Source organism: Styela clava, chromosome 11 (assembly GCF_964204865.1).
Source record: "Styela clava chromosome 11, kaStyClav1.hap1.2, whole genome shotgun sequence".
Classification (NCBI taxonomy): Eukaryota; Metazoa; Chordata; class Ascidiacea; order Stolidobranchia; family Styelidae; genus Styela; species Styela clava.
The window spans coordinates 13,412,546-13,433,711 of record NC_135260.1 but is presented as its reverse complement, the minus strand read 5'-3'; the positions used below and the strand labels follow the sequence as shown (position 1 = coordinate 13,433,711).

At 34.0% G+C, this 21,166-nt stretch overlaps 1 protein-coding gene across 1 annotated transcript; it reads left to right on the top strand.

Moving 5' to 3' along the window:
- Positions 1-5,671: 5,671 nt before the first annotated feature.
- On the top strand, positions 5,672-20,990 carry LOC120347521 (maternal embryonic leucine zipper kinase-like). The gene is made up of 17 exons (XM_039417538.2): positions 5,672-6,081; positions 7,241-7,357; positions 7,748-7,891; positions 8,362-8,504; positions 9,926-10,043; positions 10,663-10,830; positions 11,176-11,262; positions 11,437-11,549; positions 12,484-12,562; positions 12,918-13,049; positions 13,520-13,623; positions 14,041-14,160; positions 14,713-14,825; positions 15,011-15,080; positions 15,548-15,719; positions 18,685-18,788; positions 19,766-20,990. The coding sequence occupies exons 1-17, from the start codon at positions 5,932-5,934 to the stop codon at positions 19,977-19,979; spliced, it is 2,148 nt and encodes a 715-aa protein (XP_039273472.2). The 5' UTR covers positions 5,672-5,931; the 3' UTR covers positions 19,980-20,990.
- The last annotated feature ends 176 nt before the right edge of the window (positions 20,991-21,166 follow it).

The window sequence follows — 21,166 nt, the reverse complement described above, 5'->3', positions numbered from 1 at the left end:
ATCCAATTTGAACAACGATCTGTATAAGTAGCCGAATTGCAAAAAAAAATCAGTTTTTTCTCAATAATAAAACATATTTCTACAGAGAAAACTCAGTAAAGTTTAATTGCTCAATGTAATTTATATGAGCTAACTACGTAACATGAAACCATTCATGAAGAATTTTACTAACACTTGAATATTCTTATTGTAATCAACAATAAACACGCTACCAACCATCCATAACATTTTAAAAAAATGACGAAATTCACACAACTTCATCATGTAATTAATTATTTAATAGTTAATCTGTAATAAACTCTCTCAATTTGTACCTAGTGTGAGCGACAAATGGATCACGGCGCTTGAACTATTTATTTTTATTGCCTTATTTCTTACATTTCATTGCAAATGGTTTTTATATTATAAAAACTAAATTCTAAGCAAAGTTAGTAAATTCACATATTTTTTTGATAGTGTACATAGTAAATTAACACAAATGTAATATCGATTGAAAAGCATCATGCCCTTTTATGCTATCAAAACAAATCGCTTTGTAGAGTGGTACATGTGCGCTAAAGAGCATTAAGTGGATTATCCTGAGTGAGTACACGAGACGTGAAAGCCTGATTTATCAGTATTGTTACTTACCAATGCTTTTGTAAATTTTACGGAGCAGTGTCAACAGACACTAAAGAAAACCAACTTTAAAATCTCTAACACTTTAACTTGAGAAATGGTGAATTTCTAAATTAGTATGGTTTATTGAGGTATATCAAATTTTGCAATAGTTGTTTTGAGGATCACTCGAATCAAGGACTCAAAGAATCATCTTGATGTGGAAAATTTTCATAACAAATCAGTTACAAAAAGCCCACCGTATCGTTCAGATGACATAGTCACAAATATATAGATTAATTATTGCTGTTGTGACATCAATAAATATTGTTCGTCTTGAATCAATGTCAGCATTAGGCAATCTGCAATATTTCTGGAAAATATGCCATTGATATATTTTATAGATTACTTTTCTCTGTTATTTAAATCATACCGCATCTCGTTTTTTGGCAATCAAAGAAGTATTTACTGAAATTGAACTGAGCGTGGTTTAACATCCTCATAAAATCGTCGCTCCACACAAATAGCGAAACAATTTTAATTTGGTGTGTTTTCTTCGGTATCTGAATTTATGATTTGTTCAGTGGTATTAATATTTACACCTATAGAAGCAATCTCAGGGTGATGGTTTTTGCAATATGGTCTTTACCCGATTCGGAGCAGTCCGACAGAAGGAATTTCCAATTGAATTGTGGAGTAATGTGTTATTGACATCGAAATGACAAAATACTCGAAAAGCTTGGAATTTTTCCACATGGTGTCGCGGTTTTTTAAACCGCAAATAACAGGACACAATCATGTTTGTCAAACAAGGATGAGACGCACAATCGTGAAGCGTTCCTCTTTTAAAAAAATAAATAAATAATAAAAAAATCATGTTTGTCAAAGTGCGTGTATTTGTGATCAAGACCAAGCTGGTAAATACGTAAGCAAATAACAAGAGAGCGATGGTAAATATATGGACACAAAGACCAAATCAAAGTAGTACGGGTATGTAACCTGTCACAGTAGACTACCGGTAACACAACCTTCACGCTTTCGCCTGACCACCAGATCGCAAATGCGGACCTGCCACAAGGTGCGCAATTTTTGTTTTGATGACGTCATCGCACAAAAACAAACGAATCTCTTAGAGCCCACAGAAATTTTTGAAATAAATGGAAGTAATAGCCATTAAGCTGAAAATACAATCTATAACCATTGAAATCAAAGCAATTGGTTCAGTAGTTATTGAGAAAAGCGAAGCAATTTTTTTCACATACTCAATAAGAACATGAATAAAAATACAAATGGCAAACTATCCATAGGTCCACTTCGGGTCCAACAAGTAGGATAGTAGTTGAGCACGAAATAGTCATAGGGATCGTTTTGTTATTATTATTATTATTATTATGTTGTTGTTCTTGATCTTGTCAGTCATTCTTTTCTTTTTCTTTTTGTTGTGAAAAAATCGCTACTACTCGACCAATTTTTTTGAAATTTCTAGTGGTTAAATATTATATTTTCTCCTGGAATTATATTACTTATTCATTTCAAAGATTTCTGTGGGCTCCATGGTATTCATTTTTGGTACTCCCGTAGTATGTGAGCCAAGATGGCGGACACCGGAATGTAGTATGTGTACCAGGTTACGGTTAATCCATAATTCCAGGTACAAATACTACGGGAGTCACTTGGCTAGTCCCCAAACTGGTAATAGAAGTAAAATAAGGAAACTTGCAATAACATTATGACCTAACCCTAATCTGGTACACATACTATGTCGCGGTGTTCGCCATCTTGGTTCACATACTACGGGAGCGCTCATTTTTTGTATGCGATGACGTCACAAAATCGAATGCGTACCATACCGTGGTTCCGTGACTGCTAACAGATAAAGTCTTTTTATATAAGATAGTGAACTCGATAAATATCAACTGCATTTTCTCCCAAAGTAGAGTCAAAGCTTGTAAGCGTCTCGTTTTTCTAAAAATCATCTCACCGAATTGCAGGGCAGCTTGCGTATTTTTTGGCGTATTTTTCTCTAGGTTTTGCCCATTTACGCCCTTGTCTGTGCTTATTTATTCGTGTTCAACGGCGATTGTCGACTATCGCCGTGTTGTGTACATCGCCTGTCGCTGCGCTTCGAGTTTTGACATCGGGCATGCAGTGCTAATACACCAAACCAAAACGCCTCAAACCATCTCGAAGGCCTCTTCTAATTTCATCAAAATCTTAGGTGATAAATCATGGCGTTATAGATTGGTATTTATTGGACACGAAATGCCTATATCAGTCGTTTTGCAAAATCGTTGTTGTTGTAATTCTTGTTGTTGTGGCGACTTTTAGTATTTGGGAAATCGCCTTTGTTCGCATGTAGGCTAATGGACAAATCAATTTTAAATACATAGAGATTTAAAAACTCGCCAAAAGGTTATTACTTGTATTTATATATTTATTTAAATTAACTTCTATTGGATCATAAAGTCCTATTGGATTCGATATTTCATCCAAATTTTGCTTTTCATTTTATTTCGTGGGAACTCTTTTTTTCATTCTGTCAAGCGTGACCACCTTCGATTCGATGATCCGCCACAGTACAGCTAGAGCAGTGGATCTCAACTTTTTACTGACTATTGGAGTATTTTATAATGCGGCACTACATCCTTTGTGACCTAACGGACGAAAACATGCCCATTTCAATTCGTTCGTGGACAATAGCAGACGAGGGCGATCTCCAAAGACTAGACTGGTCCATAGGACGTTTTTCCGACCTTTGACCCCAGAAAATTTTTTCCTATACTTTACTATTGCAAAATTTTTTATACTTATTTTAAAAGTATTTTGACGTGTTGGCGCTTAAGAGCTGGTTTACGTTTTTAAACCCCTCATAGGGTTTTATTAAAATTAATCGACCATGCGTCGCTTACAGGTACTGATAGATTAGTTCGGACTGGTCTATCGCAGCATCTGCGATCTAATTTTTGATTACAGCAACTAAATTAGTGCTCCTCGGTAGACATAATGACAATGAAGATATTTAGTTTACATATTTAAAACTGAAAAATAACACGCAAAACTACAAAAACGAGGCAATGTTTACTTTACAACCATATTTCAATATCTGTCTGAGCGATAGAAGTGTTTAGGCGACTGAAGAAATTGCAATAGTTACGTCATCGTTGACTTTTTACTGATTGGTTATGGTTACGGAAATAAACAAGGAAACGATGCCCGGGAAAACATTCATAATGGTCGTTCAGCGAATACAGCGCTGTCGGCATATTTTAGCCAACTCAAAAGTCAACTCAACTCGTGTACCAGTCGAACATCTTCCGCGTACCCACTAGTGGTAAGCGTACCACAGGTTGAGAACCACTGAGCTAGAGAATAGAAAAGTCCTAATCATGCACTCCTTTAGCTTTTGTGCAAAAATTTACAGAAACCATTAACATCAAAATTATCTGTGTGATTATTATGTAGAGACAATTTTTTTCAGTGGCACTAGTGTGATGAATGAATGCACTTCGGTTGTACCGGTGAGTATTTATTTATTTATTTCAATAGTTTACTCACTAGTTTATTTATTCATCCTTTATGCAAATGGCGAATAGTAAAAACATTGTTGTATATTGACATAAATAGTTATATATGATAGGCTTAAAGAATCCGAATGTAACAAACAAGCTATATCCTGACTTGAATTGCGTCATTTTCAGTTCAACAACACGAATATTTCCTGTTTTAGAAGACCTATGACGTAGTTTCCATGTGATGCGTCAAGATGAAATACTTAGGAGCGTTGCTGAATTATATTGCAAGTTAGTGAGTAATATCCAATATCCAATTCATTTGGGTTGATTGAATTGGTCGACCATGCTGCTCGTGTTAGATTTTTTCATCTAAGGTACTCATATTTTGTGTGATAAAATGCATTTGATGAGTCTTACTTAGAAGCTGACTTGGTAGAAAAATAATGTTTCATTAATAAAATATTAAAATATGTTTACAATAAATTCATGCCGGAACGGAATGGTCAGGATAAAAGTTATGATTGTTATTAAAAAAATCCGCAAAGAAATGAAAACACTTAGTTAAATTTAAAGATACTCGTATATAAGGCCAAGAGCACCACTGTAATGGAATACCCTGCTGCAAAGAAACAAACGCCGATTGTTTGCTTGTAAGACGAGTGTAGGTGCTGCGCTATGGATATATATTTTTTAGAATATCTGTATAGAGTTAACCCGTGCGTGTTTGGTTACCTAACCCTCCATAGCTCTTTGAAAACAACGTGCAATGCGTTTTGCTTTTTCTTATTTTTTCATTGCCGGTGATCACTTGCATGCGTTCAGGCTTGATCATAGTAAAAAATATTTTTATATTTTTGGTAGGGGGGTGAGGAAATCCGACTTATATGAGTCCGCGTGGGATTTGTGGTAGAAGCGTAAATATATACTACTACGGTAGAGGTAAGCCGTAATCGACCAGCGGTTACGTGAACCAGCCGATGAGGAATCCAGAAATTCAATACGATCCGTCACAGGAATTCAAAAAGGGGTAGCAAGGGTAGATTGGCGCTCCGAAAACAAATAACTAACTAATCCCACACCCGACATGAAATGGTAACCGGACGAGGGGCCGTGGTTCGCCATATATGGTTAAGCCGTCTTATCGGCTTCTCTTTCCTCCGGGATAAATATGTAAATCTTATTCTATCCTATCCTTAGCACGATGTACCAACCATCGAATGTGTATTGTTTCATATCTGAACGCAGTAAACCTAATGAGCTTTGTTATTTCGCCACACATTTTTCATTGTGAGTATTTTAATGATAATATATATATATTCTATGTCATCGGCGAATACGCAAAGATAATGATACTTTTCCACCCTCTGCCTTCATTTCCGCGCGTTTGTAGTGAGTGGCACACGATAAACTTGAAAATTTGCTGACACTAGCGTTACCAGACATACGCGTGGGTTTGTGTCTGCTCAATTTATTTTTTGATATTATTCATTTTGGTAATGTTAATAATCGAGTTTCTTTTTGAAATTATATTTTTACTCATTTTGGTTGCATTTTTCCAAAGATACTGTACATATTTACGTTTATTAAATGAGAAATCTAGAGTTTTACTTTCTTGATCTGGCACCTACCCATTATAGAGCGGGAGGTTCAAATTAATCGACCAGACGTTTGTTTTGGTTTCTCTACCTGGAATTGGATTATTTTCGTGTTGGCATCTGCCTGCCTTAGCGCACTGCTTGGATCTTAGGACCGACTCATCAGTCAGTCAGTCAATACTGGAATTTTTTGAAGTAATATTGTTGTCTAGAGGAAATAATCCGCCATGGGCGGCTTGGATTGCGTGGAAATATCTCAATACTACGATGTCAGAGAAACCATTGGGTCAGGCGGATTTGCCAAAGTGAAGCGCGCAATTCACCAGCCCACTGGAGAAACTGTGGCAATAAAAATAATGGATAAAGCTGCTCTTGGGGTAAGATTTCTTCTTTTTTGATTCAGTAATTGCTCTATTTCTTTAGTACCATACCATACTGCCATACCTGCATACGGTACTGTCGAATCTCAGAATCTGCAAATTTCATTGTCAGATTGTCGGGTCTCATGTAGTTTCCTAACTAACATACTTCTAGCGGGTGTAGCACAACAATTTTTTCATGTGTCAATCCTAACCCCCACCTGACTACGCCATCCAAATATTACGTCTCTACGACATCACAGTGACGTAATAGAGACCTTCAAACTATACGAACTGTCATCCAAGACGCGCACGTCTGCGCACCCGAAATCGAGCGGCTATTTCTCTCGTTTTTACGTCGCGATGATTCCAATATAAGAGAGATCGCTGACGTTAGTAAGTTCTTTATCGTCGGCGCCGATGCCATTTCGGGCGATAGTACGTATATTTAACAAGCTCTATGACGTTATTGTGATGTCGTAGTGATGTAATTTTTGGATGGCATAGTCTGGTGGGGGTTAGGATTGACATGTCAAAAAATTGTGATGCTACGCCCACTAAAAGTATGTTAGGTAAGAAACTACACGAACACGAGACCCAGATTGTCTTAGATTCGAATATTAGTCTAGTACGGTATGATGGCACAGTTCTCCAATTTCAAGAATAGCCCCCACATAATAAGACTGTAAGACATCAATTATAACAGTATAACAGCGAGTGCAAGCCCTCCTTAGCGAGACAGCCTGGGCCTCAAATTCGGCACTGCACAATTAAAAGAAAGTGCAATCTAAAAATCTTGAAATTTAAAATTGGATTTCTTGAAAAAAAAAAAGAATCTGATTAACTGGGGGAAAATATTTTACTACAGTCTTATCAGACTATAGCATTCGAGAGTTTGAGCATAAACGCAATTATGGTCATCTGAGGGCCGATGCACTACATGATTGATTCAAATTATTATGAAGACGCCCTGGTTTCAGAGACAAATAGAGTGTTTGTTTTTTTGAACCAAATGTCTGGACATCTTGGAATCAAAGAACTGTGCCTTACTGAATTATGCGCTGGAAATCGGAAAATGGCTGCAGTTCATTTGAACGGGCTGCCAGGAACAAAATCTCAGCTTGTGACATTCGATATTCTGACATTTTAGTTTCTCAAATTTTTATTTTTTTCACAGGCAGATTTACCAAGAGTAAAAACAGAAATACAAGCAATGAAATGCCTTCATCACCAACATATATGCAGACTATATCAAGTTGTTGAAACTTCTAAAAAAATATTTATGATATTAGAGGTAAAAATATATCTGTATTTTGTCTCTTTTATCCAGTTATATCACATTGAATTATTTTTATTTGGTATGCAATGCAATATTACTTGTTAGTTATTACCAAACATCTATTTGGCATATCACTTGGAGGTATTAAAAATAGGAACATATAGAAAATTTAAATAAGATTTGGATTATTCTAAATTTAAGATCTTAAAACAAAGATTTCTGCGCTTATTTTATTGCGCTGCATTGCAATTTTGAATTATCCAAGTCTAACTTTTGATGAGTGTTTTTCACTCGGTAAGATACAGTATTTTTTTTTCGCTACCTTGTAAATTTTTTAGTCCTCAAATGTTTCGTGTGTATAAACTTTAGATTTATCTATTTAATTCTTCATTTTATTTCTTGCAGCATTGCAATGGTGGAGAATTATTTGATTATATTGTACAAAAAGATCGTTTAACGGAATCTGAATCCAGAGTTTTCTTTCGTCAAATTGTTTCAGCTGTAGCATATATGCACCATATTGGTTATGCACATAGAGATTTGAAACCAGTATGCTTTTTATTTGTAGAGTTACAAATTGTCTCAATAGCGATTGTATGTGATGTTTTCAATTCGAGCAAAATGAATTGTGTGTTTCTTGACTATTTTTGTTATCATATATATAGGATAGTTAACAGTTTGGTAATTGCGATATTGTTCAACACTTGTTTGAATTATGTTTGAGACTATCATTTTCGGTAGAATGTTCCATGTTGTCTTATTTTTGTATCATATCATTTGCAAAAAAATCTTTCATGTGTCATGAGTGTTTTGTTTAAATATCTTCTTTTCTTACTTTTCAAATCCCCCCCTCTAAAAAACAAACGAATATGCACATCTTAATCTATTTTGAATAATATTCATACAATTGCTTCAATTCTAAAACCTGTCATCGTTGTGATCCATTGTTAACTTTTGATGATTTATTCAGCAATATAGTTTTCATTTTCACTAAAATTTAGCATTCATTTTCATTTCAGGAAAATTTATTAATTGACGAGGATCAGAATCTGAAGTTGATAGATTTTGGTCTTTGTGCGAAACCAAAAGGAGGAATGGAAAATAATTTATTTACCTGTTGTGGAAGTCCAGCCTATGCAGCTCCTGAATTAATTGCTGGAAAGTATGTAGGGTTCGGTAACTTTGCTAATTTGCAAAGTAATACAATTCAAAATGCTTCTATATTGTATTATTTTATGAAATATACCTAAATATCTTTCCATTTCTAAATTCTCACACTTCGATGGAGAATGTCTCTTTGTTTATTTAACTGCCAACAACTCTCAGCTCCGAAGGAAAGATATTAGCCATATAGCTGGACTACTCCACACACCCTATGGCAGGCCTGCCCAACCTTTTTCGTCTCGCGGGCCACTTTCAAGTGTCGAAATTCGTTGCGGGCCGCAAAAGTTTGTACCAAACATTAATACCAGATAGGTCCTGATTTCGGTGTAGGTAATTTACATACCGGTAATACATTAAAGGCAAGCTTATTAACATCAAATCAATCAAGTTAGTAATTGCTTTCTGGTTACTGAGCAGGGCTGGCAAATTATTTGAATATCAAGTTGAATATTAGAATAGCAGATTACTATTCGAATATCTGGTAACACGGGGCGTGGGCATGAAACTTTTTTGATGACCACACGTAAACACACACATCACGTCGAAATTAAGTGTTATATTTGCGTTATAGTGTTTTTATTCATTCATTTTCAGTAGCTATGATACTGCCTCAATGTTTAAATGAGCATAATGTGTGCCAATGTCGCAGGAATATCAAGTTTTAGTGGGTCGTTTTGTGAAATTTGAAACGCCAATACAAATATTTAATGAAGTAACATTACAAAGATTTCTGGACGAATTGCCTATATTATATATATATATTGATTCGTGGCCAATATGCAGCAATGCCATTAAGTCAATTTCATTAGAATTATTGACGGATACGCAGTGACGACATTTCCGAAATCTTATTTAACCCAAACATTTTATAAAAAAAATACAAACATAAAAGGACAACAAGTCCCAGAACCAGTACCAAAGATATCGTTGACTTTTTATGTTACGTTGGAGAAAAAGACGATCAAAGCAGACACGTAAGAAATCAATCAGAATGAAATTAATTTGCAAATTTAGACTCAAAATTCATTCCCATAATTGCGCTCAGCGTTCGTCCTCAATGATTGCACAATATCTTTCGAGTTCGTCGAACAGAACGCTCAGTTCTGCGAGAAATAAAAAAAAAATGACATCGATTTCTACCAGGGTGCAAGACTTGACACATACAAAATAATAAAAACCGGCATTTGAATGTAGATAGATGGCAGGAATAATCACTCCAAAATCACGAAACCTACTTAACCCTATAAATTGATTAATAACATAGTAAAAACATAAAAGGCTGCTTACAAACTTTATAGGGCGGGCGGCGGGTTGGGCAGCCTTGCCCTATGAGAAACTTTGCTAAAAGATTACAAATAGTATACTGTATTATTGTCTGTATACCCCCTATGCGAAATTATCATCTTCTGCATACTTCAGATCTTATATCGGAAGTGAAGCAGATATCTGGAGCATGGGTGTTTTATTATATGCACTTCTAAATGGGTTTCTACCATTCGATGATGACAATATAGGAATGCTGTACAGGAAAATCAAAGTATGATGATTTTTCTATTGGTATTTATGTTTTAAATATACAATTCATACAAAATAATTTAAAGTTTTAATAAGCTGTTTCATATTTGTTACATTTCCATTCCCTCTAATGGAAGATTTGATAAGAGCATTTCAGTTCTGCCTGATTATGCAAATGCTTTTTGTTGCTGATTTATTTATTAAATTTCATCTAGTTTTTTTGTCAGAGGTTGTAAAAGTATTCTGTCAGATTTATACAATGACACTTTCAGCTCTGACTCTGACAGAAAAAAAACTCCAACCAAAAACTATGTTTAGGCCCTAACATGTTGCTGTTTGCTTCTCCCTACCTTTTGGGTATTTTTATTTTATTTCCTTTACCTCAGCAAGATACATATAAGCAGAAACATATGTAATAAAGATTCTACTGTTAGAAGTTTTCACATTCAACCCATATGGATTTTTTCTTTATATTTGAAACTGCCTTACATTTTAAAAGTTGTGAATTGTAATACCAGCCAGCCTATCAATATAACAAACTTAACAAACTCATTTTGAATATTATCGGGGACATACCTATTCAGGTTTTTTTGGTATCTTTTATTTTAACTGATGTTGTTAAACTTCCCATCTTTTCATAGGAAGGAAAGTATGACACACCAGAATGGTTGAGTAAAGAAAGTATTGAATTGTTAGGACAATTATTACAACATGATCCCAAGAATCGAGTACAAGTTAACAAGCTTCTAAAACACACATGGATTTTGAAAGAAGTTGGAGTACCTGTTGAATGGCAAACAAAATATCAGGTAAGGGTACCTTTTTAATTGAGGTATTTCGCTAAAGCACTTAACAGACAAATTCCCAATATATTGGTGACTGAAAATACAAAATTCTCTCTAAAATATTTGGCCGATGTTAGCTGATCTTAATATTAAAATTTGCATAAATCTGCTTTTAATATGCACTTCCAAGTTCCAATTATCTCAATTGATCTCATTTTTTATATATCTGTATTTCAAGTAACACCTTTCTTGATGGTCAATATCAATATTTCAGTTTTACTTTACCGGTAATTGGAATTTATTTCTGTGATTTTTGGAAATTTTCCATAAAATTAAAAAATATATAATTCAATTTTATTTACTATCTAGTTGTCAAACTTGGATGATGATGTCATCACAGAATTGTCTGTTCATCAGAAAACTTCAAGAGAAACAATGAAAGAGTTAGTATCACAGGTGAGGTTTTGATTCTTTTCGCTGTTTCAAACACCGATATAGATATTTGCATTCTTAGCATTTATGTGCTATTCTAGGAATATGGAATTACTATATTTTTAAATCTTATACAGAGCCATTGTGAAACTTTCTATTATCATCTTCACTAAATAACACTATATTTATGTATTACAGTGGAAATATGATTCCTTGTCTGCAACATATCTTTTACTTTTACGAAAAAAAGCGAAGGGAAAACCAGTCCGATTACTCACACCAATCAACAATAATTTTCAGAAGCCGTTGGAGTGAGTTGTTAATTTTTGTTTTTGTCAATTAAAATTTCCATTTTATGTTGAGACTAATAAAAATAGAAATTCAGTAAAAAAATTTGCAGATAACAATATTCAAATATATGAGTTTTTGATGCCGTTTATTTGTCACTTTTATTCATTTTTTTGCTTGTATTGTATTTTTTTAAGTTACCACTTCCACTATGTGGAAACCACTTCCACTTAATTTCTTGTTTTCTGGGATTTTCATACCAAACATTAGCATAGATCTTGACTCATTTATAATCATTTAAATTTAGGCTGGAGTCATTTAAAACTAGATTGTTAACATTTTCAAACCCAACCCAACAATCACTTGTTTGTAATTTGCTTGAAAAATTTAGTTGAAGAGTTTCAGTTTACTCCTTCCTAATCTTACTTAATCAGAGCTTATTTGTTATTTTTCTCCTAATATGTCTATTATCGAAATGGATATCACATGAGTAATACACTGATTTTTATGTAAGCTTGTACTGCTTGTAACAAAAGCACTATGAGTCAGTGCATCAATTATATTTTAAAATTCTAAGTCATATGAACATTAAAAGAATAACACTCGCAAAAGACTTCCTAAATACTTAATGACGTAGATCATGGAGGCCATTTTTGATTGACTTTTGGCCTCAGGAAAATTTCTGTACTTTTAATCAAGTATAGATTTCTCTTGGTGTTGATATCAAGTCGTTTTAATAATTTTGGGTTGTTATTGGACTAAATTTGTATGAAACCATTTAAGCAGATACAACAAATTGTGAACTAATTTTTAGCTCAGCAATTTTTTGAGAACATCACATTCTCTTGTCATTTGACTTAGCTGTCGTATTTATATTTTAGTGTGGTCACTAACATAAGCATATAAAAGGTAACCTAATTTGAAAGCTTGAAACTCATTTTTTGTTATAAATTGCAGTTTAAAGCATCCATCTACTCCCAAATCGAGCAAAGCGAGACGGCCACTTGGATTAAATCAGAGTGAAAATGAGGCCCAGGTATCATTCCATCAATTTTTATCTTCCTTGTTATTATCAGAATCAGAATAACGGTAATGTAATTTAGAAATAGTTTCCCAATTAGCAGACAACCAGGATAATGAACTATAAAGCATCAACCAGAGTTATCCAAAATAAATCGAATATTCATATCAATTTGTAATTAATTATATATGGCAATTAAAATTGTTGATTTTAATACTCTGGTAATTTGGGAACATTTTTCCTTTCAAAAATTATTTCATTTTGCAAGTCTCACTGTATGATCAAAAAGGGCCATTGCTGGCATCAACCAAATAAAATACTCTCATTACTTACGAGCATGATTGTATCTAAGTTTATTTTATTTTTTTAGAATGATTTCATGTTCCAACCTCCTCCATCCGAACCTATATCTCGTAAATCATACTACAGATCATATAATGATGATGATTTGTCTGATATGGATGGAATATGGAGTTCATCAGATAGCTTGGATACTGATGGAGTAAGTTTCAGAATATTTTATTGGTCTTGGATTCTTGGTAAATATAGAATTATTGCGAAATCAAAAAAGCTTGAGAATCTGGTGTGATCGATTTAACTGATTTAAGTAATGTGCTCTGGGATGATAAGATGTTTATATTCTTTTTGACATATAAAACTTAAAGACTATTATAAGAGCTAACACTAATTATACAATCAGTGATGTATGTGTCTTTATGTGATTAAAATATGTGCTTTGTATCAGCACTTTATTTATTTTTTTGTTTCTTAGGGTGTATAGGCTATAATAAACTTGTTATTGTATTTTTCTCCGATTTTATATTTTTTTAGATATTTGAATAACTAATTTTTATTTTTAACTTTCAAAATTTACAAATTTGAAACTTGATTTACAATAGCTTGCTTTTGACAAAAAAGCTTAGATGGATCATTGTTTTTAACTGATCATTATTATTTTTAACTATTTTTCAGGTTATTCAAGGTAGAGGTGCTCCTGGAAGCCGATCAGTTCGTGTCAAACAAGTTTCAAACGGAAAAGAATCCAAAAATAAAAAATCTTCAAATATCAATCACAGGTAAGCAGAAAATTGGCTTGGTACAATAACTGACTGTCTTGGTGCTACTGAAACAAAGTAGATGTTGTATTTGGAACCAGTTGTTGGCTTTAGGGTAGGATAGGATTTACATATTTGTCTCAGTGAGTTGAAAGATGATCAGACGACTAAATTATATGGCGGGCCACAGTCTCCCGTTCGTTTACCAGTCGACATGGCCATGGGATTAGTTAGCCGCGTTGTGTCTTTCATAGCCGTGTCAAAGATACTCAGCCATTGACTCGACTCGAGTAAGAGTTGAGTCCTAAAAGAAACTACTCAACCTCATAATGAATCTGGTTCATAGCACAAAAAAGTTGATTTGAATTAAGCTAATTATATTATTGAACTTCATATTCATGTGGAAAAAGTCGTTTACTAAATATTAATACTTTACAGGAGAACCAAGTCAGTAGAAGACAGCCTAAAAGAGAATTTCATTACTCCGGATATTCCGAAGAGATTGACAGATGCTGTTAACGAAGACAGACCACATTCTGTTTTTGTGGGCTCAGACAAGTAAGCTTCATATTAAAAATTTAACGAAAATTTCATTCAAAAATCAGCAATAAAAATTAGCAAACCTTTTCTCCTATTCTGTTTGTATTTAACAAGAATTATTAGAACAGTAATGATGTAAACCCAATATTCCGAATACATTCTAAAACAATATTTTGGATATGAAATATAAGCTTTTCTAAATTGGATCATTTAGCAAAAATAACTCAGTAGTCAATATATATTAAATGACACATTTGAAGACATGAACTACATATTTGGAGATAGACAAAACATTTCATTGATTTTATATTTGTTACGGTTCCAGAAGTTAAATTAGGGCCGGCCTATGGCTTAAAATGAAAACAAAAATATTGTAATATTCAAAATTATTCCTAAAATCAAGATTTTAAAATATCAAATATAATTAGTTTCAAATTTTTAATTCTTTTCGGAATATCTTGTTGAGAAGATCGAAAGCAATTTATTTGGTATAGTTTACATGAAGTTCCAAATAAACCTTAATAATCATACATGCAATTTAGATTTACTATTCATATTTCTTTTTTATAGTGCAATTTTCACTTCTCCATACAAACCTACAACTCCGTCCAATCAACGAAGCAGACCAAGACGATCAAAAACACCTCCCGTCATACAGAGAAGTCCACATAAATGGCAGAAAGGTGTGCATTAGTTCTGAATATTTGACATCTCGAACTTTTATCTAATCTAGTATTTTCAATTACTGTAATTGAATTAAACCTACAAAACATGCTTTTAAAACTATTTGTTTTTTCGATGTGCATTGTTGTTGAATATTTACATTTTCTGAAATATTTTTAAATATCACCATTTCCCAATTTAACAGAAAACTATCGGAAGTCTATGGATATTGAGCTACTCGAAGATTCTCAGAATCCATTAAGCCCTGAGAGAAAGTATGTTGAAAATTAGTAGATGTGCTTTTTTGTGCTAGCATATGAGTATATCGCTGCAGGCTGCGGCAAGAGTACATAGTAACTAAATTCATCAGAGTCTATGGTAACAAATAAAGCAGAATTTCTTTCCACGTAATATGGGTTTTCATGAAGCTTTCACTAGACTATACCATAACTAAAAACACTTCGCTACATAAAACATGTGTAATGTACAATTAGATTCTGCTCTTATTTCTATGAAAATTATCATTCAATCAATATACACTATCTTTCTCATTTGCAAAGATTATCACATTGAGGTCCAGGGCATCACCCCCAATGTTTTATTTGTTATCATTACAATTATTTTAACAATTAGAATCAGATACACTCTATTCCTTTTTGTACACAATGAAAAAATCGGGTCCAATTACTATGCTCCAAACCTTTCACTCAACTGAATGGTGCAAATTCAACTTTATTCCTAGATGCAAATCAATGGACCATGATCTAAATAATGTTCATTTTGAGCCACTTACTCCGAGTAAAAGAAAAAATAAAATGTTTGGCAGTTTTGAACGAGGACTAGACAGGGTGAAAATGATCTTAACGCCAAATCGTAAACGTTCCAACTCAATCACAGGACCACGTAAAGTCAAGGTGATTGTTGTTTTTTGATATTTATTTCGTTTTTTAAATTCTTTTGGGGGATGATTAGACAAGCAAGGCACACTTTAAATCATTTTTTTTTTAAATTGATTGTCTGCCTAATGAGCCGGTGAGCCTGATGTATGGATCAGGTAGTGCTTTATACTTCCTTGCCTACACTCGAAACCAGTACTGATTGCTTTATAAAAAATGTTACATTCTTATTGCCTGATGCACCTTATTTATGAGAATAACAACTCAATCTAAGCAATTTATTTACAGTGCGCCCTATGGACCGTAAAATATGGTACTTCTTACTTATTTTCAAATTGATTTAACCCAAGGAAAAGATTATATTAATCACTGTAGGAATTTTTCCTAGTGTCATGTTTTATTTGAACACCAAAATCATATCTCATCCAAAACCAATTCAAAATTGCAAATTGAAAGATTGAATGTTTTCAAAATATTCATGGAAATATAGTGGAATAGATGGTGACCACATTGTGAACAAATTTCATGATTTTTATTTATCTCGAACAATTTGAAATATAGTATCGTAAAAATATAGTATTTACGAGAAAAATGAAAATGTAGTATATACAATGAAATTGGAACTAAATCCAGTGTACATTGTGGGGCCCGACCGATACTGCCTTTTTGAACCGATACCGATTCCTATAGTTTTCTAAAACTAGGCCAGTAAGCCGATACCGATGTTTCCTCACCTACAAATATGGCTACAAGTAACACTCTGACAAGATTGTGTTTTACTTGCAAAAGAATTGAAATGTTGAACTCATGCAATTGTGTGCATGGCAAGAAAGAACACATATTGTAAGGGCAGGAAGCTTATGAATCTCAATAGCTCCAGTTCAACAGTTTCAGATGTAGCTGAGCAGAGTTTTCCTGCATTGGCTGCAATGCTTTTCTGTATTGGCTCCAATCATACTTGCTCTTGTGTTTTGCTTTGAAATGGCTCTACAAATAATACCCATCTTTTTTTTTTAAATTGGCGGAACCTTTCGACTTAATAATGATAAGCATATCCTACAAATTATGCCATCATTATGGCACCGAAGTATTGCCATACTTTGCTCTGACTGCTAGAACCAGCCATCTATTGCATATCAATACAAGAAGTTAAATCGCGCCTTGAACGACCAAAGCGCAAGAGAAATCCAAGGCCGTGGAAAGTGGAAACGGCGAGAATTGTTTATTAATCAACGTATATTATTTGACACAAATAAGCCGTTCAAATGTTTCTCTCATTTCAATTTGCAAGGCCACCATGCTCGCTTACAAAGTGTTAAATCCCGTGCCATACGTCTGTTTTGGATAAGCGAAACATAGTCAAAAGAATTCTTTATTAACCAACGTAAATTATTCGACACAAATGAGTGGCTCACGTGTTTCTCTCGCTTCAATTTGCAAGCCACCACGCTCGCAAACTTGCTTACAAAGTATTAAATCCTGTGCCATACGTCCGTTTTGGGTAAGAGAGAAATAGAAGTAACCAAGAAAAAGAGTATTAGGCAGAACCGCTCTCAATTAAACAAGCGATAAAACTGCTTTCCCGGCGAAATTTGGACACTTTGGCAGTCACGTGATAGGCCGATATATATCGGTAAAATTAGCCGATACCGATAGTTCGAAATTTGTGAAAAACATGGCCGATATATCGGTCGGGCCCTAGTACATTGGGTTCATTTTCATTCACTCAAATCATTTATGAAGATAAGTAGTGTTGCGCTTAATATATATGGAATTTATTCCAACCAATGTCATGGAATTCAGGATTACGCAAAGGTGTAATTAATCGCCAAGCATAAGCAATTTGTCCGTAATCATGGAAATGGAATAGATGTTGGTCTATTACAGGGATGGCACACCACTGACCCGCGGGTCACAAAGTGACCCACCGCGTTTTATTAGTGACCCGCCAAGGCACTAATAAAATAAAAACTGCTAACATATCAGTGATAAAAATTGATAAAACCAGCTTCGAATTAATCTAACAATAATTAAACTATTATAATGTACCAGCAGTTGCACAGTCAGGGCTGCAATCGCTCATATTCAAATTGTTAATTTTCGGGCCGGTAATTTTCAAACCCCCTAATCTTGGACGCATGTCTGCACTGCTGTGTACCATTATTCAGCTATTGGCTCTGACATCGTTTATGACATAACAATGCAATAGATCTGTTCATTTCTCGGTCTCTTTCAGATGTGCATGTGCAGACTGTTTTAGGGGTTATACGAGAACTAGATGTTACATTACATTTTATTTGTTTCTAGCCTATAATTCCATTGAGAAAACAAAACCTTTCAGACTTGAAATAAAAACCTGGAAATCTGAAATAACAATGGGGCAGTGTAAAAGTGCCTCAATGTGGTTGAAAGCTGATCTAAAAATATAAAACTATCAGAGTGGAATTCCCCCTTAACTCTTTGGAACCGTAAAATAATTTGCCGCATCATTCTAAACGTTTTTGGTAATTCATATGCGTGTTTTCGTACTCTAATTTCATAAAATCGAGTGCCATAATAAGTCCTTGATAGAAGTGCTGCATAAGTAAAGGCCAAAACTATACCAACTCCGACAGAAGCTTGGAAGATTTGTTTCAGAAGTTCCTTGTATAGATACTAACATTGATTAAATATCTGTGACCCACTCTCTTCTGTTCCGCGATAAAAATATGATTTTGACCCATTCATTGAAAAAGGTTCGCCATCCCTGAACCATGCAAGCCCAAACAGAAGCTATGGGTTTGTTTCATTTGTCGCCTTGTAACATAAATACAAAATATTTAAATTTTTCCATTCTTTAAGTTGCCTATATTGCTGAAATAGGTTATGCCTATATTGGTGAATATCTAGTTTCAATCTTGGAAATAACACCTCTGATATCACAACCTTTTTAATAGCATTTGTACTTTTTGTGTTGCTTTTATACTCAACTATCTATATTTAGGCTCTCTACAATGTTTCCAATATAACAAAATGCGACCCAGCTGATTTATTGAGAGAATTAAGAAGAGTTGTTCCTACTAAACATCTTCTATACAAAGAGAATGGGTATGTTTGTTCAAAAGCAATTGAATTTATTTTTGTTGGCTTTTAGTTGTAATATTTCAACTCCTTCTCCTCTATGATATGCAAAGCAATATGTAGTTCTTACCTTGAAATGCTGAATCCAATCAAATGGTTTCTCTCAGAAGGACAGCAAAGATGTATATTCCAATGGATGTAGTACAATGCTAGGTACTGAGCATTTTTAGGGCTGGCACTGATTTTTTTTAAACCATGGGGGAATGGTAAACTTTCTTTTTAAAAAGAGACTAGCCAGTAGCCACCATAGTCCGTAATACTACCATGGTGGCTTCAACGCCCTTACCACTAATGAGGTCATGGTTCTGTCATTTTTATTGTAAGTAGTATTCATATGTGTATGTAAGATTTTTGTATTAACATATCTAAATTGGGGGCTCCCGAAGTATGCAAACCAAGATGGTGGACATCGGAATGTAATATGTGTACTAGGTTAGGGTTAGGCCATAATTTTAGGTATAAATACTACGGGAGGCTCTTGGCTAGTCTTCGAACTGATAATAGGACTAAAATAAGGAAAATTGGAAAAAAATCATCGCCTAACCCTAACCTGTTACCCATGTTACGTTCCGATGTCCGCCATCTTGGTTCGCATACTTCGGGAGTACCCTAAATTGGGTACTCCTGCAGTATGCCCATCAAGATATCGCACAACCTGAACCCTAACCTGGTACACAGCCTGAGTTCAGGTTGTGCGCCATCTTGGTGGGCATAATTCAGGAGGTCCCTAAATTGTAATATAAGGTATTTCACTTGAACATGTCATTTGAAGAAATGACTTCTTTACAAAAGATAAATTTTATTGAACCCAGGATGTAACACAAATTTTGGGTTACTTTTTTCAATTGTCTCTAGTTTCAAATTTGGCTCAAACTTTAATCTTCAAACGTTTACTTTTATTGAGGCAATTTCGAGTTTCATATTTTAATCCCTTTTTCTTTCAGGTATGTTCTCCGTTGCCAATCAAAAGATGACTTTGGAAAAGTATTGCTCGATTTTGAATTGGAGGTTTGCTATTTAGCCGGCAAAGGTAAATCGTCGATTGTAACCACCAAATCATCAACAGATTTGTGTGGAGTTCGCAGAAAAAGAATAAAGGGAGATGCTTTCGTGTATAAGAGGATATGTGACGGAATATTGCAAGCTGTCAATGTATGAATATGTATTTAGTACAAACTTAACTTCTCTAATGCTTTTAGAATATACCGTTATCGATGATCTGGTAATAATATTTCTAATTTTGAATTTTTGAATATATCATTCACTTGAATCACTTTCAACAAACAAAATTGGCTCAAATCATAATGTACCCGTAGAGATTGATCATTGTAATTTAAGTTCAAATAAATTTTGATTCGGTAAGTGAGATAGTCCTTGATTATCAGACGTCAATTGCGCAGAATCCAATTTTTTTGCGATGAAGGTAATTAAAAAACATAATTTTAGAGTATGTTGACTGTCAGTGTCGAGTATACCTTATTTGAATACATGTGGTTCATTTTGGATATGCCTGCTTGTGCTTGTACTGTTTGTGTTTATGGTGGTCGGGTGTTAATTTCTTTAAAATTATGATGAAAATATTTTTAAAAAGATGGAACGAGAATTAAGTACAATTATGTTCATACATTTTCTGTACTTTCTGTAAATGTGCTGTTAACTTTTTTCTATTTCTATTTTTGATGACTGTTACTCATTTCAACTAATGCCCAAAATACATTATCAAACTTTGACAATATAGTTTCTCATTTCTTATTATAATAAATATTACTGCCATATTCATTGTGAAAAATGTAAAAATAAATACTGTATAAATTAGATATTTCACTCCTATGCGTATGCTTTTGTTATAATCCCTTCTATTATAATTATCTTGAGATTTCCTATTATCTATATCACTATGTCGTTTCATTCCACGAACACATTTTATATCCCGTCAAAATTGAATATGAGAAAGATAAGTGTGAAAATTTCCTATAAACAGTTTTGGCAATATTTAAGTCTTAGACATCATTTTCTCTCCTTTTATTTTGTCTATATTAAAAGTTTTTCCCTCAAAGTTTGTGATTTCTTTGACGGCCTTAAAGCCGGAACTAACTTCCACGCTTGCTTTCATTTTGTGCTATTTTTTTTTTTTGATGAAACTTTGAATAAATTTCTGTAATCAACATACACATTTGACTGCTTTCACTGGATCAAATAAATAGTACATCTACTATTTTTCAGATGTGCAAAATACCGCAGTCATACTTGGAGTTGAAGATTGATAAAAACTGATGTACCTGACTTCGAACCATTTACCTCGGTTCTGGGGTGACAACGGCCGCACACTTTGTACTTAATACATG

Excerpts from the sequence above, each read along its gene's own strand:
- LOC120347521 (XM_039417538.2), top strand. The coding sequence starts at position 5,932 with ATGGGCGGCTTGGATTGCGTGGAAATATCTCAATACTACGATGTCAGA. Across the intron at positions 10,044-10,662 it reads TGCTGTACAGGAAAATCAAA|GAAGGAAAGTATGACACACC; the intron begins GTATGATGATTT and ends ATCTTTTCATAG. Across the intron at positions 15,720-18,684 it reads CAGGACCACGTAAAGTCAAG|GCTCTCTACAATGTTTCCAA; the intron begins GTGATTGTTGTT and ends ATCTATATTTAG.